Source organism: Carcharodon carcharias, chromosome 18 (genome assembly GCF_017639515.1).
Source record: "Carcharodon carcharias isolate sCarCar2 chromosome 18, sCarCar2.pri, whole genome shotgun sequence".
Taxonomy (NCBI): Eukaryota; Metazoa; Chordata; class Chondrichthyes; order Lamniformes; family Lamnidae; genus Carcharodon; species Carcharodon carcharias.
This window is the reverse complement of record NC_054484.1, coordinates 14,263,334-14,289,915: the sequence shown is the minus strand read 5'-3', so window position 1 is coordinate 14,289,915 and position 26,582 is coordinate 14,263,334. Positions and strand designations below refer to the sequence as shown.

Below are 26,582 nucleotides of genomic sequence, written 5' to 3'. Positions count from 1 at the left end.
TATCTCTCATTCTTCTAAACTCTGGAGAATATAGGCCTAGTCTACTCAATCATTCCTCATGGGACAATCCCAGGAATTAGTATAGCAAACCTCTGTTGCACTTCCTCAAATATGTTGTTCCTTAGGTAAGGAGACCAAAATTGTACCAGGTGTGTTCTCTAAGATTACCTTGAAGTACTGAAGAAGCTCTGAAGAAGAGTCATACAGTCTCTCCACAGATGCTGTTTGACGTGCTGAGTTTTTTCCAGCATTTTCTGTTTTTGTTACCTCTCAGTAATCTGTGCATCCCTCTTCACAGAGTCACAGAAATGTTATGGTGCAGAAGGACGCCACTGGCCCATTGCGTCTGCTCCGGCTCTCCAAATGAACACTATGACTCAATACCATTCACCTGCCTTTTCCCCTTAACCCTGCACATTGTTTCAATTTAAATCATCATCTAATGCCCTTTTGAATGCTTCAATTGAACCCTACCTCTGCCACACTTCCAGTTAGTACATTCCAGATCTGAAAAAAGTTTTTTTCACATTTTCTTTTGCAAATTACTTTAAGTTTGTGTCATCTTGTTCTTAATCCTTTTATGAACAGGAATAGCTTCTCCCTATCTACTCTGTCCAGCCCCCTCATAATTGTGAACGCCACTATCAAATCTCCTCCCAGCCTTCTCCTCTCCAAGGATAACAGTCCCAACTTCTCCAATTTATCTTCATATCTGAAGTTTCTCATCCCTGGAACCATTTTTGTAAACCTCTTTTGCACTCTCTCCAATGCATTCACATCCTTCCTAAATTGTGGCATTCAGAACTGTACACAATATTCTAGCTGAGATCTAACTAGTGTCCTATACAAGTTCAGCATAACCTCCTCGCCCTTGTACTCTATATCTCTATTAATAAAGTCTAGGATATGTATGCTTTATTAAGTGCTCTCTCCAGCTGTCCGGCCACCTTTACTGACTTATGCACATATACACCCAGGTCCCTCTGCTCCTGCACACCCTTCAGAGTTGTACCCCTTGTTTTATATTGTCTCTCCATATTCTTCCAGTGGAATGAATCACAGAATCTTAACGGCACAGAAGGAGGCCATTCGGCCCATCATGTCTGCATCTGGTCTCCAAATGAGCATTATGACCGAGTGCCATTGCCCTGCCTTTTCCCCATACTTCTGCACATTGTTTCTATTCAAATAATCATCTAATGCTGTCTTGAATGCCTTGATTGAACCTGCCTCCGCCACATTTCCAGGTAGTGCATTCCAGACTCGAGCCGCTTGTGTAAAAAAGATTTTTCTCACATCACATTTGCTTCTTTTGCAAATCACTTTAAATCTGTGCCCTCTTGCTCTTGATCCTTTTACGAATGGGAACAGCTGCTCTCTATCTGCTCTGTCCAGCCCCCTCATGATTTTGAAAACCTCTATCAAGTCTCCTCTCAGCCTTCTCCTCTCCAAGGAAAACAGTCCCAACTTCTCCAATCTTTCCTCATAGCTGAAATTTCTCATCCCTGGGACCATTCTTGTAAACCTCTTCTGCACTCTGTCCAATGTGTTCACATCCTTCATATAATATGCTGCCCAGAACTGTACACAATATTCTGGCAGAGGTCTAACGAGCGTCTTTTATATATTCAGCATAACCTCCCTGCCCTTGTACTCTATGCCCCTATTAATAAAGCCCAAGATACTATATGCTTTATTAACTGCTCTCTCCATCTGTCCTGCCACCTTCAATGATCTATGTACACATACACCCAAGTCTTTCTCCTCCTGCATCCCCTTCAAAATTCCACCCCTTATTTTATATTGTCTGCCCATGTTCTTGCTACTAAAATGCATCACCTCACACTTCTCTGCATTGAACTTCATCTGCCACCTATCTGCCCACTCCACCAACTTGTCTATGTCATTTTGAAGTTCTACACTGTCCTCTTCACAATTTACAATGCTTCCAAGTTTTATATCATCCACAAACTTTGAAATTGTCCCCTGCACACCAAGATTTAGATCATTAATATATATCAGGAAAAGCAAGAGTCCCAATACCGACTCTTGGGAAACTCCACTACAAACCTTCCTCCAGCCCGAAAAATATCCATTAAACATTACTCGCAGTTTCCCATTACTCAGCTAATTTTGTATCCACATTGCTACCATCTCCTTTTATTCCATGAGCTACAACTCATCTGTTGTGCGGCACTGTATCGAATGCCTTTTGGGCACTCCACAGCACTCGGTACCGGAGATTCAGTACCTGGCTTTACCTCATTGGCTGCACTCTTAAGCCAGAATTTTATTCAGCTGCATATGCTGCCCCCAACCCACCAGGAGCGGGCTGGAGGTGGCGGGAGTTGGGTTGTAAAATCGGGTGAGATGGCAGGGGAGTACTGTGCCCACCACCTTCTCACCTGCACTGATATTTTACCAGTGGTGGGGGAGATATTGGGTGGCCCGTCCACCCTCGAGCTAGTTGAGGCCCTTAAGTGGTCAATTAATGGCCACTGCAGGCATGTCCTGGTGGACTTGTGGGGGCTAGGGGGTGGTAGCATCCCTCCTGCTCAGGCATCTAATGGCCCACAGAGGGCTATCCCAGTGGAAAAGGTTGTCCACCCTAAAATTCATGGCTTCCAGGGCCTGTGGAGGCTGGCTTACCCCAAACCTTCCAGCCAGTGGGAGGAGCCACCTGATCTGCATTCAATTCTGGCCTATCCTTTTAAAGCATCACTTCCTTCAACAAAATATTATCTTAGACTCAAAGAATGGCTATAGCACAGAAGATGGCCAATAGGCCCATCGTGTCCAAATCTTTTCCCAGCTGGTTACAGAGATAAGGTTTGTGATTTAAATCAAATTTGAATTCATCATCAGAACATTTGTGCAAAACATTCTTGCCATAAATGATAGGTATGACACTGGATTCAAAACAAAGCCTGCCATTATCTCCATCTGGCTTTTTAATCAGACTTGGATCCCTCATTTATGTGAATATGACTCAGTGGGTACCATACTGGCCTCTGACTCAGAAGTTCACTGGGCCAAGTCCCATGTGAATTTAATCACAAAATCTAGACTGACGCTCCCAGTGTGGTACCAAGGGAATGCTGAACTGTCAGAGGCGCTGTCTTTCAGATAAGGTTTAAATCACAGCCCCATGTGCCCCCTCAGGTGGATGTAAAAGCTCATGTTATTGAAATAAGATCAGGGGAATTCTCCCAGTGTCCAGGGCCAATATGTATCCCTAACCCACATGATTAAAACAGATTGTCTGGTCATCATCATCATATGGCTATTGTCAGGAATTTACTCTGTGCAAATTGGCTGTCTTGTTTCCTACACTGAATACTGATCACAATTCAAAAATACATAATTGGCTGCAAAGAGCTTTGGGCTGCCCTGAGGTTGTGAGAGATGCAAGTTCTTTCATTCTTTCTCTTACATGGATTCCAGTTCACATTTTGTTTCTTTACCTCAAAGGAAGAATTTTCTTTTTTTCAAAAAAAAGCAGAAAAGCAAAGTCCATGTTTGCGTGTGTGCATGCATATATGTTTATGCGTGTGCCCGTGTGTGTGTGTGCGTGTGTGCGCATGACTGTGTGTGTATGTGCATGAGTGTGCGTGTGTGTATGTGTTGTGTGTGCAAGAGAGTGTGTATTTGTGTGTGCGCGAGCACGTGTGTGTGTGTGCATTGTGTGTGTGCGCGTGTGTGTGTGTGTGCATGTGTGGACAGCATTTGACTGATGTAGAAAAGCACTGGGCTTCTTTTCAGTGAACTCAAAAGTTGCCTGAAGACTTGTGTCTCTTAGTGGTTAACCTAGTACAACGTCCTTATCAAGTTTCTAATGCAGGTGGACTCGATGGTTTTGATTCCAAACCCTGTGGGCCAAGATATATAGGATGCCATAATTACATTGTGGTCCATCAATCTGCTTAGTGTGTTTCTTCAGTGCAGAGGCAGAGCACAACCAAACCAAGAAGACTAACAATGACCTACAGGCCATTCTCTGATTCCATAATAAAAAGGGATACTTGTTCAGTGGAGCACTCTTGTTAATAATGCCAGGGTGAAGTAAACTTAAACTAATTTTAGCGAGGCAGCAGTATTTATTTTTTTAAATTCCAGATCTTCTACTGAATTCAAATTTCACCATCTGCCATGGTGAAATTCAAACCCAGGTCTCCGGACCATTACCCTGGGTCTCTGGAATACTAGTCCAGTAACAATATCACCACACCACCGACTTCTCACTTAGAAGCAGGAGTAGGCCATTCAGCCCTTCAAGCCTGTACTTCCATTCAATAAGATGGCTGATCTGCTTGTGGTCTCAACTCCACTTTGCCCTCTGCCCTTCCATATCCCTTGAGTCCCTTGTCTATCAAAAATCTGTATAACTCTGCCTTGAATAAATTCAATGACCCAGCCTCCACTGCTTTCTGGGGAAGAAAATTCCACATACTAACAACCCTTTGAGAGAAAACTTCTCCTGATCTCCATCTTAAATGGTAAACCTCTTATTCTTAAACTGTGTCCCCTGGTTCTAGTCTCTCCCGCAAGAGGAAACATCTGCCCAGTATCCACCCTGTCAAGTCCCCTCAGGATTTTATATGTGTCATTAAGATCACCTCTCATTCTTCTGTTCAACCTGTTCAACCTTTCTTCATTAGATAAGCCCCATATCCCAGGAATGAGCCAAGTGAACCTTCTCTAAACTGCTTTTAAAGCAATTATATTTATTTTCTAAAAACAAAAAAACTGCGGATGCTGGAAATCCGAAACAAAAACAAAAACAGAATTACCTGGAAAAACTCTCTCTCTCTCTGAACTTACTGCACTCCATTCTCTCAGGTCCAACTCCAACATTGTCATCAAACCCGCTGACAAGGGTGGTGCTGTTGTTGTCTGGCGCACTGACCTCTACCTCGCGGAGGCTGAGCGTCAACTCGCAGACACTTCCTCCTACCTCTCCCTGGACCATGACCCCACCACTGAACATCACGCCATTGTTTCCAGGACTGTCACTGACCTCATCTCCTCTGGGGATCTCCCTCCCACAGCTTCCAACCTGATAGTCGCCCAACCTCGGACGGCCCGCTTCTATCTCCTACCCAAAATCCACAAACAGAACTGCCCCGGTAGACCGATCGTCTCAGCTTGCTCCTGCCCCACAGAACTCATTTCTCGTTATCTTGACCCCCTTCTCTCTCCCCTTGTCCAGTCCCTTCCCACCTACATCCGTGATTCCTCTGACACCTTACGTCACATCAACAATTTCCAGTTCCCTGGCCCCAACCGCTTCCTCTTCACCATGGACGTCCAATCCCTCTACACCTCCATCCCCCACCAGGATGGTCTGAGGGCCCTTAGCTTCTTCCTCGAACAGAGGCCTGAACAATCCCCATCCACCACTACTCTCCTCCATCTGGCTGAACTTGTTCTCACGCTGATCAATTTCTCCTTCAACTCCTCTCACTTCCTCCAAGTAAAAGGTGTGGCTATGGGTACCCGCATGGGCCCCAGCTATGCCTGTCTCTTTATGGGGTATGTGGAACATTCCTTGTTGCAGTCTTACTCCGGCCCCCTTCCACAACTCTTTCTCCGGTACATCGATGATTACTTTGGTGCCGCTTCATGCTCTCGTCGGGACTTGGAAAAATTTATTAATTTTGCTTCCAATCTCCACCCCTCCATCATTTTCAAGTGGTCCATCCCTGACACTTCTCTTCCCTTCCTTGACCTCTCTGTGTCAATCTCTAGTGATAGACTGTCCACCACTATCCATTACAAACCCACCGACTCCCACAGCTATCTCGACTACAGCTCCTCACACCCCGCTTCCTGTAAGGACTCCATCCCATTCTCTCAGTTCCTTCGCCTCCGTCGCATCTGTTCCGATGATGCTACTTTCAAAAACAGTTCCTCTGACATGTCCTCCTTCTTCCTTAACCGAGGTTTTCCACCCACGGTCGTTGACAGGGCCCTCAACTGTGTCCGGCCCATCTCCCACGCATCCGCCCTCACGCCTTCTCCTCCCTCCCAGAAACATGATAGGGTCCCCCTTGTCCTCACTTATCACCCCACCAGCCTCCGCATTCAAAGGATCATCCTCCGCCATTTCCGCCAACTCCAGCATGATGCCACCACCAAACACATCTTCCCTTCACCCCCCCCTATCGGCATTCCGTAGGGATCGCTCCCTCCGGGACACCCTGGTCCACTCCTCCATCACCCCCTACTCCTCAACCCCCTCCTATGGAACCACCCCATGCCCACGCAAAAGATGCAACACCTGCCCCTTCACTTCCTCTCTCCTCACCGTCCAAGGACCCAAACACTCCTTTCAAGTGAAGCAGCATTTCACTTGCATTTCCCCCAACTTAGTCTACTGCATTCGTTGCTCCCAATGTGGTCTCCTCTACATTGGAGAGACCAAACGTAAACTGGGTGACCGCTTTGCAGAACACCTGCGGTCTGTCTGCAAGAATGACCCAAACCTCCCTGTCGCTTGCCATTTTAACACTCTACCCTGCTCTCTTGCCCACATGTCTGTCCTTGGCTTGCTGCATTGTTCTAGTGAAGCCCAACGCAAACTGGAAGAACAACACCTCATCTTCCGACTAGGCATTTTACAGCCTTCCAGACTGAATATTGAATTCAACAACTTTAGGTCGTGAGCTCCCTCCCCCATCCCCACCCCCTTTCTGTTTCCCCCTTCCTTTTTTTTCCAATAAATTATATAGATTTTCCTTTTCCCACCTATTTCCATTATTTTTTAAAAAAAATTTTAAAATCTTTTATGCTCTCCCCACCCCCACTAGAGCTATACCTTGAGTGCCCTACCATCCATTCTTAAATAGCACATTCGTTTAGATAATATCACCAACTTTAACTTTAACACCTGTGTGTTCTTTTGTTCTATTGTTGTTGACATCTTTTGATGATCTGCTTCTATCACTGCTTGTTTGTCCCTACAACCACACCCCCACTCCACTTCTCTCTCTCTCTCTCTCTCTCTCTGCCCCCCACACACACACCTTAAACCAGCTTATATTTCAACTCTTTCTTGGACTCGAACTCAAGTTCTGTCGAAGGGTCATGAGGACTCGAAACGTCAACTCTTTTCTTCTCTGCCAATGCTGCCAGACCTGCTGAGTTTTTCCAGGTAATTCTGTTTATATTTATTTTCTGTCTGCCCTGTCATTGTGGATGTGTTTGATTCTGTGGTGTTGTTTCCTTTTATTTATCTTTATTTTTATTGCGGTGTTTTTTAATTAATATTAAACTTTCCTCTGTCTCTGTATCATGTACGCATATATGTACGTATACATAACTGTTGCTCACAATCGCCAGGTCACAATGGTGATTGGTCCCATTTTCTTGTCTTCCTGTGAATGAGATGTTCCTGATGTTTGATGTTGAAGTTAGCCTATTGCCAGATTCCCTGAACGTTACAACTCTTTCCCTCACATCTAATTTCTTTATTCCCCTGAACCTCTTATTTTCACCAATTGCTTCTTCATTCCTGCTTTTTTTTTTTCTGATCTTAATGCCCAGGCCTCCATTTGTTCTTCTCTCAATCCTCTTGTTACTTACCTTGTCTCACCATCTTGCACTATCCCCATCTGCCCTGTCCTCACCCTTCCCCATTTGGTGTTTTCCCAGACTTTCTGTTCCACTTCTGTCAGCCTTGCTCACTAAATGGTTCCCTGAGATCAGGGGGTGGATCTATGATGAGAGGCTGAGTAAATTGGGTCCATATTCTAAGGAGTTTAGAAGAATGAGAGGTGATCTCACTGGAACATGCAAGAACCTGAGAGAGTGTTTCCTCCGGTTGGGGAATCAAACGCGGGGGTTACGGTCTCAGGATAAGGGGCTGATTATTTAGGACTGAGATGAGGAGAGATTTTGTCACTCAAAGGGTTGTGAATCTTTAGAATTCTCTACCCCAGAGGGTTGTGGATGCTCCATTGTTAAATATATTTAAGGCTAGAACCGACAGATTTTTGTCCTCTCATGGAATTAAGGGATATGGGGAGGACGTTAAATGATGGGATAGGCTGTATGGGCCATGTGGCCTACTTTTGCTCCTATTTCTTGTGTTCTTGTGTTCTTATCTGCTCAATGTCCATTGCTGCCAGATCTCTGACTCTGCGGGACTAGACAAATGGAAAACCTTTTCCCCCACTTTATATCTGATCCCTTAAAATATGATGCTTCTTTTGTCAACATCCCTCTCCCCGACTCTTCCCAGAGTTTGTGTTTGTGTTCCCCTTGTCTTCTGTCTGACGCTTCCTTGCACTCATCCTTCAATCCTTCCCCTCTTCCCACTTTCACTCTAGTTGCCTGTTATAGACTTGATTTTCCAAACAGGTTTCTCATAAGAAACAGGAAACTTTATTTACAGGGCTTCAGCAGCAGTTACATGCTTCCATCAAGATCCACAACAAGACACAAAACTCCACCCCTAGGGTTCCCCACGCTTTGAGCTGATTCGTTCATACTGTCACATGATACTACACAGTCCAATAAGTCACTACATTCCTTAAAGCTACATTTAGTACACTGTCTTTGCCTCCTATTCTTTAACCTGGTGCCTACCTCTGCCCTCATCACACCTTCTCGCTTCATTTCTGCACCCCACCCCCCAACTTCCACTCTTGTATGTGAGAAAAAAACAGTTGACCTCTTCAACTTGAGATGGAAAATCATTTTTTAAAATCTTTTGAAACATCCTTGGTGTTCGCCTCTGTTTCCTGGGAGTTAATCATTAAAATAAAAAAAATCTATGAAAGAAACTATGAAATAAAGAAATGCATTCATTTTTATAGCAACTTTCATCACCTCAGGACGCCCCAAAATGCATTGCAACCAATGAAATTTGCTCACAGTTGTAATGCAGGAAATGTTGTAGCCAATTTGCACACAGGGAGCTCCATCAATGAGTTAGTGATCAGGTAGTCTGTTTTAGTGATGTTGATTAAGAGATAAATCTTGACCAGGACACTGCGGGGGAGCTCCCTTGTCCTTCTTCAAAAAAGCATCATGGATCTTATTCATCCACCTGATGGGGTAGACAGGGCCTTCATTTAAAATTTAATTTCAAGGATGATACCTCCGATTACAGTGAGGCGTCAGTCTGGATTTTGTCTCTGAAGCAGGACTTAAACCCTCAATCTTCTGAGTTAAAGGCAAAAGTAATACCCACTAAGTCATGGCTGCCACCAGTGAGCACCGCTCACCTTCTCAGCTCTGATGCTCTGTAGCCCAGCTCCAAAATCCCAGTGCTACATTTTGTTTGCCAGCATATTCCACTCCAGGTCCTACTTCTGCTTGCATGCCTGTCATGGGCCTACACACTTCCCAAACATTTCCCATGTGCTGTTAAAATCAGCTTTTTACTTTTAAAAATGCACATAATAACACTTCTCTGATACCTGCTGATTTGTACCTTTGGCTGTGAGAGAGAGTAAAGAATCGCAACTCATTATTTCCTAATTAGTCTCAAGTGAATCATAGCAATAAAACACTGAGATTTAACAAGACATATAGCAAGACATTTCGATCTTAATGATTCTCTGGGTCAGATCCGGGATCAGGACTCAGTTGGTAGTGAAAGCTGATTGATAGTTTGGTAGCTTATCTCTTTTGCCACATCACAGCTTCCCTGGTGTCTATTTTTTGGGTAGGATTCAGAATAACACCTTTAACAGTGTTCATATCGAGCCAGTACTCTCCTTTGAACAGAACCCATCTGCCAGGTCCACTTTTCAACTATTTAAAACAGCCTGAAAGTTTTCCTCAGAATTTGCAAATGCTGAGGAACTTGAGCATGTTCAGGTTTATTACATGGTCACCTAAGTCTAACAAGCCTCGTTCATTTTGACTGATCTCATCTAACTCTCAGTCGCGAGTAAAATGATGCACAGAATGGTGTTCACACCCGTGCAATGAGGCTTAAGTATCTCATCAAAAGAACAAATTACATTGCCTAATCAAAAATTTATTCCCAAGATAAAGTAACAACAATTCCAACACTAAAAAAAAAAGGATCCCGTGACTTGCAGCACAGCTTCCTGTTCTCTTTGCCTGTTTGCAAAGCCATGGATTTGGCAGATAGTTTTTAAGCAACCTCCTCAACTTGTTCTAAAACGTTCAAAGACTGTGGACGGAAGCGTCCAGTCTCATTGGTGGAGGGCAGAGTGCGGCGGGGTGAATGATATGGCAAGAAAGCCAAAAATTGGTTTCACGCCATCATGAAACCAGTTTGCTGTCGTCCGCTGTACCTGTCAAAGGCAGGCCGCAATTCTTGCTGCCCCACATCAGGATCCTAATTTCAATACTTTAGCGTCTCATCATAAGCTCTGCTCACCGGAATCGTGCCCCCACCTCAAACATACCGCCCACGTTGGCTTCCCGATGGCCTTTAAAAGCCGTGCACCTGGCGAGCCGAACTTTGAGGGGGACTCGGAGGTGAGTGCACACAACCTCGCGCAACGCTGACAAGCATCGCCTGTAGGACATCAAGGAAGAGGTGCCGCGTAATCGTCGGGGGCACAGGCAAGTGGCTTTTTCCCGGCTGGCTTTCAGTGCGGTGCCGGGGACAAGGGCTCCAGTACAGGTTAGGCTGGGGTGGGGGGAGGGTGTTGGGGGAAGCAAAGCATCACAGGCTGAAGGAAGTATTCAAGCACATGCCAGGGACGTAGGGTGAGGGTGAGGGAAGGGGGCACTCACTTGGAAAGCTTGCCAAAAGTGAACATTCTCCCACAGCTCCGTTGACCCGCTTGGAGTTGTGCCTCTGAAGCTCTTCTGCCCCATGAAGCAATGCAAAAGCATGAAAGTGCCAACAAATGCTCCAGAACTTTCCAGCCCTCGGGCGCGGAGTGCGTTTTAGAGGGCAGCAGAACAACTGGCCGACTGGGCAAGTTGTAGAATCAGAAACAGAAAATCCTGGAAAAAACGTAGCTCTGAAGAAGAGTCATACAAACTCAAAACATCAACTCTGTTTCTCTCTCCACAGGTTCTGTCAGACCTGCTGAGATTTTCCAGCATCTTCTCTTTTTGTTTCAGGTGTCCAGCAGCCGCAGTATTTTCCCTTTATCAAGTTGTAGATTCCCCTTGCGAAAGGCGGCCATGGTGCAGTCGTTGGTGGAGGTGCTCACAGCCCCTTACAATGTCTTTATTAAGGTTTGGGCCCGTATCCCTCATGGTTCAAGCTAACAGCGAGGCCTTGCAGTGCAGGTTAGGAGAATGCCTGCGCCTGAGCTGAGAGCACAGCATGCAGTCCAAAGGCCAAAGCTGCAGCCAATCGGTCAAGTGGGTGGATCAGAGGTGGGTGGGGTTTCAGGCAGCCAATGAGTTCACTATGCATTGGCCATCAAAGTGATGGCCAGCACTCTGCGTGAAGGGGCCTTCAGGCTTAACCAAGAGAGGTTCTTGGGACACATATGCTAACCCGTGCATCTCTCTCCTTGATGCTGCAGGGGGAGAACGTCAGGATCATGGAGCCTGGTGATTTAACGGTCTGCCTCATGACTTACAGGGAGCAGAGAAGAAGAAGAAGAGGAGAGCAGCAGAGGCTTAGCAGATGAAGGGGTGGCAGGGCCTGTTGCACACGCAGCTGAAGATCCACAGAGAGCCATCGCTCGTGGGCACTTCGCTAGGCCCAGGGTCTATAGACAGCTCTTGTCATCCCTGCAGCTGACTGAGAACCAGTGTCGCCGAAGACTGTGCGTGTCTAGGGAACTGGTCGGTCACATATGCCACCCACAGCAGGATTTGGCCCATGGGGACATGGAGGGCATCCACTGTCAGTGGCCATGAGATTGACTATGGCACACAATTTTTATGCCAGTGGCTCTTTCCAGGGCTCCAAAGTGACCTGTGCAGGATCTCGCTAGTCTCTGTGCACCAGTATCCAGGAGGTTATGGGCACCATCTTTGCAAAGGCACAGAACTTTGTGCTATTCACCAGGGATCAGGAAAGCGAGGAAGCAAGAGCGCTGGGCTTTGCACAGATCTCTAGTTTTCTACAGGTGTAGGTTGCCATCGACTGCACTCGCATGACGCTTTGATCTCCATGGCAACAAGCAGCCAATTATGTCAACCACAAGGGCTTCCACTCGCTGAATGTTCAGCTGGTGGACAACCACCACAAACACATCCTACAAGTCTGCGCACAACTCCCAGGGAGCGCCCACGACTCCTACATCCTGAGCAGGTCTCAGATCCCTGACATCTTCCAGGGTCCACAGAGGCTGCAGGGTTGGCTCCTCGGGGACAAGGGCTACCCACGGAGGACGTGGCCGATGACACCCGTGCAGCGGCCTCAGACTGCAGCAGAGCGATGGTATAACGAGGCTTCATGCTGCGACCCAGACTCTGGTGGAGCAAATGATAGGCATTTTGGAAATGAGGGTTCGGTGCCTCGACAGGTTCGGCATAGCGCTGCAGTACAGACCCCAGAGTGTGTTGCTTATCATCGTAGCTTGCTGTACGCTACACAACCTGATGCTGCAACAAGGGGAGGACCTGGCTGAGTCCTCTGATGAGGAGGACGTTGAAGGGGATGATGATGATGAGGTCCTAGAAGGCAAGGATGCCGGCGATGAGGCGATCGCACTGGACAGACAAGGCAGGCGCGCTCAGGAGGCCCTCATAGCCACAAGACTCATGGAGGGTGATGATGACATGCAGTGAGGACACTACATTGATCTTCACATGGTCTCTGTGAGTGTCTGACTCCTGTCTGGCCGAGGATAGCTCGCTTGCGCTCTGCAATCAGGGTCATATCATGGAGATGCAGCAATAAAACCTTAAATGCACCTGATCCTTTGTCAGCCTTCAGCACCTGGCCCATCAGGAGTACACCATCACCGGTCACAGATGCAAAAGAAATAGAGGGTCAGTCACACCTCAAAGGTGCTGAGAGCACACGAAGAGAATGATGGAAACCTGTGACACCTGCCCGCGACATTCTGGCAGCAATGACAAGCACCATCAAGGTGCAGGCATCACTAATGTATCCAGCCAGTATCAAGCCGGGCCATCACTTTATCCGAAGGTTACATACTGCACAGGGAAGAGGCCCTGGACCGATACACCTCTCTTTATTTTGTACAGGAACCAGGTTTCACATCTGAGTGACATGAACACTGTTCATCAGAACAAGCAGCCATAGGCAGGGAGACATTCTTGGGAGTTTATTGACAATAGTGAACAATATGTACAAGTGACTAACACTCATGCCCAGGCTGTGAAACTACATCTTCTTAACCTTCCTAATCCTGCCGCTATGTCTTGGTGCTCCCCCAACACCCACTATGGAGATGGAGGCAGCCTGCTGACAGATACGCCCTGTCTGTGATAACCTTGGTGAACATCCTCTAGAGGGCTGAGACCTGGAGGGCCCCGGCCTGCTTTGGGTGCCTTGCTGTGGGTCAGCTGCATCCTCCTCGGCCTGCTGAGTTGGAGCTGCGGGGGTTACAGGAAGAGGGAGTGTGGATTGGCTGGAAATTCCCGGAGTCACCTGGGTGGATGTCCCCAGGGTGTTGAGCTGCAGGTCCTCCTCCCGCATGGGTGCCCATGGCCCTCTGGCTGACTCCTTGAGGAGAAGGGGAAGCTGGAGTGAGAACGAGCTGCCGGCACCCCACTCATGTTGACACTGTTGGAGGCCGACTATGGTGTCAGTAATGGAGTTCAGCCCATGCAACAATGTAGGATCGATGTCCTGGACCAAGGTCTCCATGGTGGATGCCATCCTACCAGTGTTTACCTCAGTGCATTGGCATGCCCGCACTATCACCTCAGAGTGAAGGCAGACGAGCTCCTCGATCGCGCCTTACAATCTGAGGGGGCAGTAGACATCCTTTCCCGATGTTCCTCAGCTTGCCTTTGCAGCTCCAGCAACTGAGGTATGACCGAGTCCAGAGGCTCGTCATCTGACTCGAACTCAGTAGATTTCTGGCCTCCAGCAGTCCTCTGAGTGGAGGAAACCTGGGAAGACCTTGCCGCTGCCTGCTGTGGATCAGACAGTGCGATTTGCTCACCAGATTTTGACACAGAGGCTACTCTAGAACTAAATCCCACCGAGGTGTGTGTCTCTGTGCTGCTGGAAGCTGTGGGTGAGCACAGTGATGGGTCTTCAATGAGGCTGTCATCAGATTCTGAGGTGTCTTCGGGGCTTGAGTCAAGGACCTGGCTCATGGACCCCCTCGTCTGCTTCCCTGATGTGCCTGCGAAAGCAAGGAGAGATAATTAGTGCAGGGCAGGGGATTGCGGAACAAGGGACCTCACTCACAGCGTGGTTGTCTGATGGATGTTGCACTGCTGGATCCTCGCTTGCTTTAGCACCACTGACCTCACTGTCAACACAGGAACGGTCCAGATCATCTCCGGCCAGCTGGGTGACTCTATTTCCAAAGTCTGTGAGGACCTTGATATCGGGCACCCCTCCAGCAGTCTGCGACCTCTCCCTGTTGATGTGTGCCAGCTTGTCCTACATGAATACAGATGGAGAGAGTGTAAGCAGGCTGCCTGCCAAGCCAGATGATAAGGATGCCTGACTGTGTGGATGGTGAGTAGTGCCAAGGACAGGCTGAGAACACGATCTGCAGGGCAGATAACAGTGTGTTTGAGAGAGTGAATGGTGACGTCCCTTGGACTGGTACTGAGTGAGATCCCTGTGGATGTGTGATGGGTTTGTGAATGTGTGAGTTGAGAGTGATGAGAAGAGTGACTTACTCTGGCCGAACGGAGGAGATCATTCATCCTCGTTTGGCACTGGGTGGCTGTCCTCTATTGCAGGGCGTTGGCGCTGACCACCACTGCCATGACCTGCCATCCTCCCATGTTAGGTTGATTGCTTGCTTGCTGGTCTTTGCCCAGAGTGGGGATAGAGGATTTCACAGCGGGCCTCCGCTGCACCCAGTAGGCGTCACTAAATTTGGGGGAAGCTTGTTTCCTCCCTTTGGCAGCCATGGCTTTCTAGCAGCTTTTGACCCCTTCGAGAGTGCTAGCTCTGTGCAGGGCACCCTTTAAATATGGTGCCCGGATTATTGAAGGCCGAGGTGGTGGCGGGCTGAGCAAATCAGAAGCCGCCTTGCCAGTGATGGGCTGCGTTACCCATGCATGCATTATTAATGAGGTGGGACGCGCTGGGAATGGGGTGATAAGGCGCAGAAACCCGCCATTGCAGCCAGTGGATAAAATAACTTTTTTCCATGCCCTCTACCGCATGTAATGCAAATCTGGGATGATTCTGCCCTGCGTGCACACAATCTCAGATCTCTCTGTTCCTGCAACCCCTTAAAAATTATACTCCTGAGGGAGTGCAACACTTGTTCACTAGACTGGTTCCTAGGATGCAGGATTTGTCCTGTGAGGTGGCCTATATTCCCTGGAATTTAAACGAATGAGGCATGATCGAATTGAAAGCCATACAATTCTAAAGTTTGGCCGATGTTGAGAAAATGCTTGCCCTGGCTGGAGAGTCTGGAATACAGAGTCACTGTCTTAGAATATGGGGTCAGCCGTTTTGGACTCCATTTTGGAGAAATATCTTCAAGGTTGCGAGTCTTTGGAATTCTTTACCCCATTGAGTTATACGTGCTCTGTCATGAAGTATTTTCAAGACTGAGATCAACATATTTTTTGGATACTAAGGGAACTAAGGGATATGGGAAAAGTGGAGTTGAGTAAAAGATCAGGCATGATCCTACTGATTGGCTGAACTGGCTCAAAGAGCTAAGTGGCCTACTCCTGCTCTTATTTCTTATGTTCTTATATATTTAGTTTATCTTGAATATGCCTCTATTTACAAATAAAACCCCAACATCCTCAAACTTTCTTCATGAAGCAATATCAGAACCCTGTGACTGCACTGATTCAAGTACTCAACATGACATCAATACCTTGAGCACAGTTTAAATTGACATCAATACCTCCAGCACAATTTAAATTGCCTTTGAAAACAGATATTTGAAATGGCACAGCATGGAGTGGCATCTGAGGCGCTAATGTCCAATACACAGCTGGTGTCTGATGCCAATTTTGTGCTTGCAATTCTTGAGGCTTATCAGACTAGCTTCCTCTAATAGCAGATTCAAGCTGTCCCCTTCCTGTTCCTCAGGATATAACATTTTATTTTTCGCCCTTCAAGCAATGTATGTAACACACACACCCCCAACCCCACTCCCCACCAAACTCCGCTGAACAACATATCCCTGCCATTCAGCCATGATCAAGCAGTACAAATGCGGTGGTATATCCAGTTGTTGCAACTTTGTACTTGGAGGCTAGCATGAATTAGTGCAGAAGAAATGTATTAAAATAGTGCCCGGGATGAAGGAACTTCAGTTATCTGGAGAGACTGGAGAAGCTGGGGTTGTTCTCCTTAGAGCAGAGAAAGGTAAGAGGACACCTTACATGTCAACACCTCTTTGTCCTTTTGTCTATGACATCTTTTGGCAATCTCCACCTATCACTGGCCCTCTATCCAACTCTACTTATCCCACCCTCCTTAAACCAACTTATATTTCACCTCTCTTCTATTTTTCCTTAGTTCTGTTGAAGAGTCATACAGACTCGAAACGTTAACTGTGTTCCTCTCCACAGATGCTGTCAGACCTGCTGAGTTTTTCCAGGTATTTTTATTTTTGTATTTGTTTGGGAAGGGTAAGAGGATGTTTGTTTGAGGCCTTCAAAACCATGAATGGTTTCGTTAGAGTAAATAATGAGTAACTCTTTCTAGTGGCAGAAGGGAAATGAACCAGAGGACACAGATTTAAAGTGATTATCAAAGGAAACAGATGTGGCATGATGTAACTTTTTTTATGCAACGCGTTGTTATGATCTGGAACATGCTGCCTGCAATGGTGGCATTAATAGTAATTCACAAAAGGGAATTGGATAAGTGCTTGAGGGAAAAGAATTTGTAGGGTTATGGGGAAAGAGCGAAGAATATGGACCAGTTAGATTGTTCTACCAAAAAAAATCAGTGCAGACACAATGTGATGAGTAGCCTCCTTCAATGCTGCTGCCTTCTATAAGTCTGTGACAGTGGAAAGATTTGCAGGCTGTTAAATAGTTCGATAAGCTGTCACATGAATGCCCCTTCTCTAACTATCTTCTAAAAAGTTCAGAGTTTGATCCCCACTCCAGGCCAGAACTATAGCTCTGAATTCAGTTGAAAGCCAGTAGGACACTAACATCCCAGTGCACGTGGGTGACACCCCTTCTCTCAACAACAACAATAAGGACACATTTCATTTTAATAGCATCTTTAATGTAGTAAAATGTCCCACAATGCTTCATATGAGTGTTATCAAACAAAAGACCCCAAACGATAAGAGAAAATGAGGATTTTTTAAAATTCATTTACGCGATGTGGGTGTAACTGGCTAAGCCAGCATTTATTGCCCGTCCCTAATTGCCCTTGAGAAGGTGGTGGAGATTGTAGGACAAGTAATAAAAAAAAAGCTTCGTGAAAGAGGTAGGTTTTAAGGAGTGTCTTAAAGGAGGCGGTGAGGTTTAAGGATGGAATCCCAGAGCTTAAAGCCTTGGCAGTTGAAGGCACAGACACCAGTGGTGGAGTGATTGAAATTGGGGCAGCTCAAGAGGCAAAAATGAAATGAGGGTTGTGGGGATGGAGGAGATTACAGAGTAAGGGAGGGGTGTTGCCATGGAGAAATTTTCAATCAAGCATGAGGATTTTAAAATTAAAAGTCAGTGAGCACAGTTACGATGGGACTTGTTGCGATGTAAGATTTAGGCAGCAGAATTTTGGCTGAGGCCAAGTTTTTGGAGGGTAAAAAGTATAGCATTGGAACAGTCAAGTCTTATACAGAACAAAGGATGAGAATGTCAGCAGTAGATGGATTGAGGCAGGGACTGAGCGGGGTGATACTACAAAAGTGGAAATAGGCATCTTAGCGATGAGCAAAAAAATGTGGCGTCTTGAGGCCAAATACAACACCACCGTTGCAAACAGTCTGGCTCAGGCTTCAAAAGTTTGTCAGGGAGAGGGATGGAGGCAGTGGATTGTAGGAGCCAATAAACCTTCCTGCTGCATGGGACTAACATATAGCAGCAGATCAGAGTGGAGAGCTCCATTTTATTCCCCACGTACTGTATATTGCAGCGAGGTTATTAGCCACTGACCAGCCCATGGCATGACTTTTCTAACAGGAAATCTAACATTTCAAATTCGTGCAGAATGTGACTAATTCGAAATAAAAAAAATCACACCACAAAGTAAAATGCCTTTAGAATTCCTCAGTGCTGATGCACCCCCACCCCCACCACCACCGCCTCCCCCCCCCCAAACCATGCAGTTATTTCATCTGGTTCAAAGCAAACTTGCTTTAAAAAAAAAGCCTCAGTGTGTTCTCCGGAGTGCATGTAAAATAGCTAAAGGTTCATGTTGTGCATACTTATGCACTTGATACACCATCAAAAAGCATGGATGAATTGCCCGGACACAAGTAGTCTAAATTAGCTTTGATGACAAGTGTGAGAACCTGTTGATCCATGCACTGGAATCTCACATATTCACTTGACGTTATATTCATCTGGCTCATGGACCAGGTGATGAGGGCGTGACTGTATTATGACATGATCCTGCCTGCTGCGGAGGGTCAAGAGCTGAAAACCACTGAATCATGGAATCATAGAATGGTTACAGCACGGAAGAAGGCCATTCGGTCTATTGTGCAGGCCGTTTGCAAAAAGCAAATCAGCCAGTCCCACTTTACAGCTCATTCCCCATAGTCCAGCAAATATTTTCTCTTCACGTGCTTACCGAATTCCCTTTTTAAAGTCATGATTGAATCTGCCTGCACTACACTCTCAGGCAGTACACTTCAGATCCTAACCACATGCTGTGTAAAAAGATTTTTCCTTATGTTGCCGTTGGTTCTTTTGCCATTCACCTCTTATTGGTGTCCTTCCTAGACTTTTCTGCCAATTAGAGCAATTTATCTCAATCTAATCCGTCCAGACGCCTCACGATTTTGATCAAATCAAATCACCTCTATCAACTCTCATCTCAATCTTCTCTTCTCCAAAGAGAATGGCTCCAGCTTCTTCAATTTATCCATGTAATTGAAGTCCCTCTTCCCTGGAACCATTCTTGTGAATCTTTTTTTGCACCTTCTCTAGAGCCTTCACTTCCTGTCTGAAGTGTGGTGTTCAGAACTGGGCATAATACTCCAGGTGGTGATGGTAGTAATGTCACTCCAGGAAACCCAGGCTAATGCTTTGGGGGCATGGGTTCAAATCCCACCACCACAGCTGGTGGAATTGAACTTCAACTAATAAATCTGAAATACAAAGCTAGTTTCAGCAGTGGTGACTGTGATGATTGTCACTCTAAGCCCAGTTCCAGTGAATAGGGGGTTGTGTGATTTGTTCACCCAATGTTTGGCTAGTGTGGGGAATAAATTCGAGGGAGGGGTTTCCTAGGAAAACATGGCTGTACAAGGGGCTGGCTGGATACAGGCAGCCATGAAAGCCCTTGGGTAAATAAAGTTTGCTTTGTTTGACTAAGAAGCCTCCCAGTGCATGTTTCTACAGTGACCATGAATCAATTGTTGTAAAAACAAATGTGGTTTGCAAATGTCCTTTAGGAAAGGAAATCTATCATCTTTACCTTGTCTGGTCTACATTTGACTCCAGACCTCAGCCACATGATTGACTCTTAACTGCCCTCTGAAATAGCCCTGCAAGTTGCTTAGTTCAAGGGCAACAAATGCTGGCCTTACCTGCGACATAAACGTATAAATTTAAGAAAAGGTTGAGGCCAAACCAATCTTCTGTATATGTTCATTATATATTTCTTGCTTTTGTACTCTATTCTTCTATTTATGAATCTAGGATTCCTGATGCCTTTTTAACAACTTTCTCAGCCTGCCCTGCTACCTTCAGTAACTTGTGTGCATATACCCGCCCAGGCGTCTCTGTTCCTACTGAGATAAAATTGACTGCCCAGTAATTTTTGGGTTTATCCTTACAGCCTTTTTTGAACAAAGGTATAACATCTACAACTCTTCAGTCATCTAACACTACTCCTGTATCTCAGGAGGATTGGAGGATTATGGACAGTGTCTCGGAATTTCTTCCCCTACTTCCCTCAGTGCATCTGATCTGCTCTTGGTGATTTATCCAGTTTTTCAAATACCCACTCTTTATCAATTTTTAGTCCTTCCAATGCCTCGACCCATCTTCTTTCTCACAATGACTTGGAGAGCATCTTCTCCTTGGTACAAAGTATTCATTTAGTGCACTCTGTCTTCACGTGTGAACCCCTAATCTGCCCCACCCCTCCTCTTTCTCTCCTCTTACTATTTAAATGTCTATAGTAGACTTTTGCATTTCCTTTTATTTTAGCTGTCAGTACTTTTCATATGCTCTCTTTGCCTTTCTTATTTCCTTTCTCACTTCCCTTCTGAACTTTCTATATTGAGCCTGATTCTGACTTGTACCATCAACATGACATCTATCATATGCATGCTTCTTCTGCTTCATCCAACCCTCTATCTCTTGTGTCATCGAGGGAGTCCTTTGCTTCCCGACCTTTCACCCTCATGGGAACGTAACTCGACAGTATCAAACAATCTCCTCTTTAAAGGCAGACCGTTGTTCCAATACAGAATTCATTGGCAACTTTGATTCCAATTTACCTGGACCAGATCCATTCTCACGGCACTGAAATTGTCCTTCCTCAAATTAATTATCTCTAGCGTGTTCCTTGTCCTTTTCCATAGCTAATCTAAACAATATGATACAATGATCATCATTCCCCAATGTTCCTGTACTGACACTTGATCCACATGGCCCACCTCTTGGGAGCCACCTCTCGATGAAGACAGACATAAGTGACAAAATTCATCATCGCCTCCAATGTGCCAGCTCAGCCATCGGCTGACTGAGGAAAAGAGTATTTGAGGACCAGGATCTCAAACCCAAGACTAAGTATTCCAGAGGAATAGGTTTGCCTAAATGCACTGATTCTCAAAATATTTCTCGCCTGCTAACATTGGAAATTTGGATTTTCCAGTGTAAGTTCTCAAAAAGGACTCCAGGTGCAGTGGCACCAGGACATTTTCCCCAGTAGGTTAGTGGGCACAGCACAAAATAGTGTGGCTGTAATCCCCCTCCTCTTCGCACTGTATGTTGTTGGACCCTGTTTATGCACAGAAAAATTATTAAGTGTTCAGATTTTGAGAATGACCATGAAATTGGTGTTTTGTGACAAGGAGGAGCCAGCAGATCTCTGCTTTGATTCCAGCAGTGAGACACGTTCACAGTCAATTACAGAGCAGCACAGATTTAGAGATAGTCCACAGGACATGTCACAGAGGCAATGAGCATGGAAGCCTTTTTTGGATAGTGGACTCCAATCAACCAAAACTATCAGTGCAGTCTGGCTGATAGGGGAATTGATATTTGTGTCCTTATAACATGCTTTCAGGGAAAAAAGTGAGAAAAGGAGTGTAATGAAATCATAATGAAATCAGCGACATCAATTACTGCTGAAGGTCAACGTGGAGTATAAATGGAGAAGTCATTTTAAAAGCATTGTATTTCAAGCCCATTCTACACATGCTTCACAATCTATTCCCACACACTATGAATCCTTTTTTCAATCTGCTTTGCAAGTACAGCCTGGCACCCACATAAAACATGTTATTTAAAGATCTCCATAACAGTTAGATTAGAACAGTAAAGAGAAAAAGGAGCATTGTGCAAGAATATCAGTGCAGAAGAGGTGAAGGGCAATCTAATAGGGATCTTGAGAATTCTGAAAGGATTTGTTATGATCAGGATTGCACTCCCAGAAAAGATGGTCAAAGAAGATTCAATAGCAACTTCCAATGATGGACTTGGATAAATACTTGCAGCAGAAAACAGTTGCATGGAAAGAGAAGGACTAATTGGGTAACTCAAAGAGCCAGCATCGACATAATAGGCTGAATGATTGTGTTACATCATTCTATGATTTGAGAGAGCAATTTGTTAAAGGCTCATTTATGAATCAGTAACAAGAAGGCATAAGTATAGATCTGTACTCAAAGCATTTTAGTAATCCCTCTTCATATTTCCTTCTTTGGTTTGGCATTCACTTTTGTTTGATAACGCTTCTGCAAAATGCCTTGGGACATTCGCCTGCATAAAAGAAGCTGGATAAATGCAAGTTATTGCAGATGGTGTAGTAAAGGGAATAGAATTACATTTTGTAAGGCTGCAACATGTACAGGTGTGTCAGTTCAGTATCTTACAGCCTTCACAAATACTCATTCAGTTAGTGGAATTATATATGGAATTCATGAGTCAATAAGTTGAAGGAAGAAGGTGCACTCTTATAAGGACCTTTCACATTGCCAGCCTGCACAGAAATATTTCACAGCTAAAGAATGACTTTTGCATCGTAGTTTTATAGGTGCTTTCATTAGCCAATAGGTGCACAGCAAGATCCCACATATGGTAATGAGATAAAGGACTAAACTATTTTTAGTGGTGCTTGTTGAGGGTTAAATGTTCATCAGGAGACACCCCTTGCACATATCAATTAGTGCCATGTGATCTGTCGCTCCCCTCTAACAGTGCAGATGGGACCTCTAGTTTTTTTAAATATACTCTTTGATGGGATTTGGCATCACTGGTAAGGCCAACTTATGTAGTCCATCCCTAGTTGCTCTTGAGACAGTGGGGGGTGACCTGCCTTGCTGAACCACTGGTAGTAGCAGTTTGGACCAACTGAGTGGCTTGCTAAGCCATTTCAGAGGGCAGTTAAGAGTCAACCATACTGCTGTGTGTCAGAGTTAGGCCAGAGCAGATAAGGACTGCAAGCTTCCTTCCCGAAAGGGAACTAGTGAACCAAATAAGTGTTTTTATGACAATCCATGGCCAACTTACTGAGACAAGCTTTCAATTCCAGGGGCAGAATTTAACCCGTGTAGGGCAGGCTCGGCGGTGAGGGGCAGGGGGGGATGGGTGCTGTCGGGAAGCTGACTGCCGCCCGCATTCGGAGCTGGACTGCGACTTCATGCTGGTTGGCCAATTAAGGCCTGCCCAGCGTGAAATGCGAGAGGCAGCGTTTAGTGCTGCTTGTGCGTTTGGGGGGGGAATGGGGGGGGGGGGGTGGGGGATGGGGAGGGTGGGGGGTGGGGGGGGGGGCGAGTGCGGACTGAAGTGTTATTAAAAAAAAGATAAAGATTTGAAAAATGTAATGAAACATACCCCCTCGTGTGACTCTGTCACATGAGCACGGACCGTGTTATGAATTACATGTTAAGACTTTTATTTTGTTTTTATTTGCTTTTGGATGAGGTTTCCAAAAAAAAATGCAAAGGCTGCTGGGCCTTTTCACCTGCCGGCCAACAGTTAGGTCGGGCGGGTAGCCAAAAATTTAAGTTAATCGATTATTTAATGGCCTTCACGGGCGTTTTAATTGTTGGCGGGCTCACTGCCGACTCCGGCACGCGCCTGCCGACCGAACTATCGCGTGACTGCGCATTGACGTCGGCATGCTCGGCACTCGCCAACGCGCATCGTTTCACGCTCGAGCGGGCCGGGCATGTGACCGTCTGCTGAGCTAAAAGCTTTTCCCCCGATTTATTAATTAATCGAATTGGAATTCCACCAGCAACTGCGGTAGGATTTGAACCTATGCCCCGCACACCCCCCGCCCCCCTCCCCACCCAGAACATTGGCCTGAGTTAGGGATTACAAGTCCAGTGACATTATTACTAGACCACACCAGCGATGCGGAATTTACTGAAACGCCAGTCTGGGTTTCGCGCCTGTAGGTGTGAAGTGGGTCTTGAACCAAGAACCCGCTGACTCGGAAGTAAGAGCTCCACCCACTGAGCCATAGCTGACAATTTGACACCTTTGCTGCTGCTGAGCCAATTAACAGCCAAGAGGTTTCCCAAGACAATGGACAAAATGTAGTCATGATGGGAGACACTGCAGAGATTGAAAAAAAATTGATTCCTGGGAGCTTTCCCATCCAAGTTCCTGTTGAATAACGTTGTGTCTCCTTTCTTTGCAGCTGTCCCCTCCCGCCCATATGGTTTGAGAGTCCTCGCTGTATCGCAGACTATTGCAAGAATCTCCTTTACCAAGCCTGATTCCCACGGCGGTGTCCCAATTCATCATTACCAAGTGGAGGTCAACGAGGCAGACTCGGGAGACTGGAAAACTGTGAATTCCAATGGGAGTCAAAGTAAGTGAGTGAAGTCCTGTGTGCAGGATGGTGTAAGTGTGAAATAGAAAGAGGATGGTGTGAGAGTGAAATAGAGGGCGAAAAGCTCAGGAAGGAACATTGGGGGTGCTAAATTAGATAGGCCTGAAAATTGGCTTGGGGATCACGATGTTAAGTAACCCATGCCAACTTTGTGTGGTCTGCTCATTTGAACTATTCCTGTAGGCAGCCGGCATTAACCATTGATGCACACATCAGTAGGGGATCCCAAAATCGTCACCTGCTAGCAGCAGCTAAAGCTAGCCTGCATCTCTTAAAGGAGAGGTGAATTGTGGCTGTAGAGGCTTCTGGTAGTCATACAGGCAATGAATCTGACCTGGGAAGCATGTAAAGAATTACACAATGTAGGAGAGAGCTGGCTTCAGTGTTTTCAGATGCTGCACTGGGGGTCTAGGTTAAGGTAATGGAAAGGAAGAAGGATGTCCTGTGTCCGTAGGGGGCCAGGAGGACCTCAGTTACACGTTCAAAAGACAGTCAGATCATATAGCTGTGGAGCCGGAAACCAAGTCCTGAGAATCTGATGCAGTATCGCAAGAAGTTTAATGAACTCAACACGATTAGTCAAGGTCAGTGAATGGACCTTCACATGCAACATCCCAACAACTGCACCACCAGCCACACACACAGCTCAAATCACCACACCCCCATCACTCATCTATCACCAATCCCTATCATTCAGGACTCATAGCTAACATTCATAGCACTGCTACAGGCCACATTCCCATATCCCACAAATTGCACAAACTGATAGCTGCTCAATCATGGCAGACACATTGCACCACTCACTGACATTCTTCCCTCTCCCAGAACAAGTTGATGCACAACCAAAGGGTCAGATGCTAAGTGGTGTCGGACAGCTGCAAATTCTTACCTGCATGGAGAAGATGGTGCTCGGCATTACTGAGATGCTCATTGCTGAGGCCATAGCCAACGGTGGGGCAGAAGCCATTGAAGATGGCAATATTCTCCTTCCTAATCCTGCTTTTCACATCTCACTCCCTTCTCATCCCACATTATCTTCTGATTTACAAGATGCAGATAGAGAAAACATGTAGCTCTTACTTCTCCTTTCCTTTATCCTTGTGCCTCTATCCTTTCAGCACATGGCAGATAACAGGGAGCTGTGATCAGTGCTTCCTGAAGCACAGATATCTCACACACTGTTCCTCGCTGAGGTTCAGGTAGAAGGAATGCTCCTTGAACACCCTTTGCAGATATGGCCTCCTGCTGAGAGCTTTCCACCTCCTTCTCCTCCCTCTTCCTGCAGTTTCACCCACTCTGACTGGCCTCTGCTCATTCTCCAAGTGATGTTGTATTCCAATAGGAATGTTTACTACTCCATCCATGCCTGGGAGCAATTGGTTTGTGCAGGAGCCTTGAAGCCGAGAAAAAGCCACACCATTCATGGCAGACATTTGCAACTTGATACAAATCACAGGATCACAATTATTACAGCACAAAATGTGGCCATTTGACCCATTGTGTTGTACCAGCTCTCTGAATGACCAATTCACCTAGTGCATTCACCCACCTTTTCCCTATAACCCTGCACATTCTTCCTTTTCAGATCATAGTCTAATTCCCTTCTGAATGCTTCAGTTGAACCTACCAAAGTGTGTCAGTGGTGGAAGGAGTGAATGTTTGTGGATGTGGTGCCAATCAAGTGAACTGCTTTGTCCTGAATGGTGTCCAGCTTCTTGAGTGTTGTGGGAGCTGCACACATCCAGGCAAGTGGAAAGTATTCCATCACTCTCCTGACTTGAGCCTTGCAGGTGCTGGGCGGACTTTGAGAGTCAGGGGATGAGTTACTCATTGTGGGAGTCCCAGTCTCTGACCTGCTCTTGTAGCCACAGTATTTCTATGGCCAGTCCAGTTCAGTTCCTGGTCAAAGGTAACCCCCAGGATGTTGATGCTGGGTTCAGCGATGGTAATGCCACTGAATGCCAAGGGGCAGTGGTTAGATTCTTCTTGAAGATGGTCATTGCTTAGCTCTTGTGTGGTGCAAATGTTACTTGCCACTTGTCAGCCCATCCTGAATATTGTCCAGGGCTTCCTGCTTTTGGACACAGAATATTTCAGTATCTGAGGAGCCACGAATGGTGCTGAACATTATATAATCATCAATGAGCATCCCCACTTCTGACCTTATGATGGAAGGAAGATCATTGATGAAGCAGCTGAAGATGGTTGGGCTGAGGACACTACCCTGAGGAACTCCTACAGCGATGTTCTGGAGCTGAGATAACTGACCTCCAACAACCACAACCATTTTGCTACGTATGACTCTAACCAGTGGAGAGTTTCCCCCCCTATTCCCATTGACTCCAGT

At 46.0% G+C, this 26,582-nt stretch overlaps 1 protein-coding gene across 1 annotated transcript in view; it reads left to right on the top strand.

Annotated features, from left to right (window-relative positions):
• Positions 1-26,582, top strand: part of ncam2 (neural cell adhesion molecule 2) — a 361,641-nt gene that overhangs the window by 116,661 nt on the left and 218,398 nt on the right. The window contains exon 10 of the mRNA XM_041211359.1: positions 24,041-24,214. Within this exon, the coding sequence (XP_041067293.1) occupies positions 24,041-24,214 (174 nt within the window). The remainder of the gene's footprint in view (positions 1-24,040; positions 24,215-26,582) is intronic.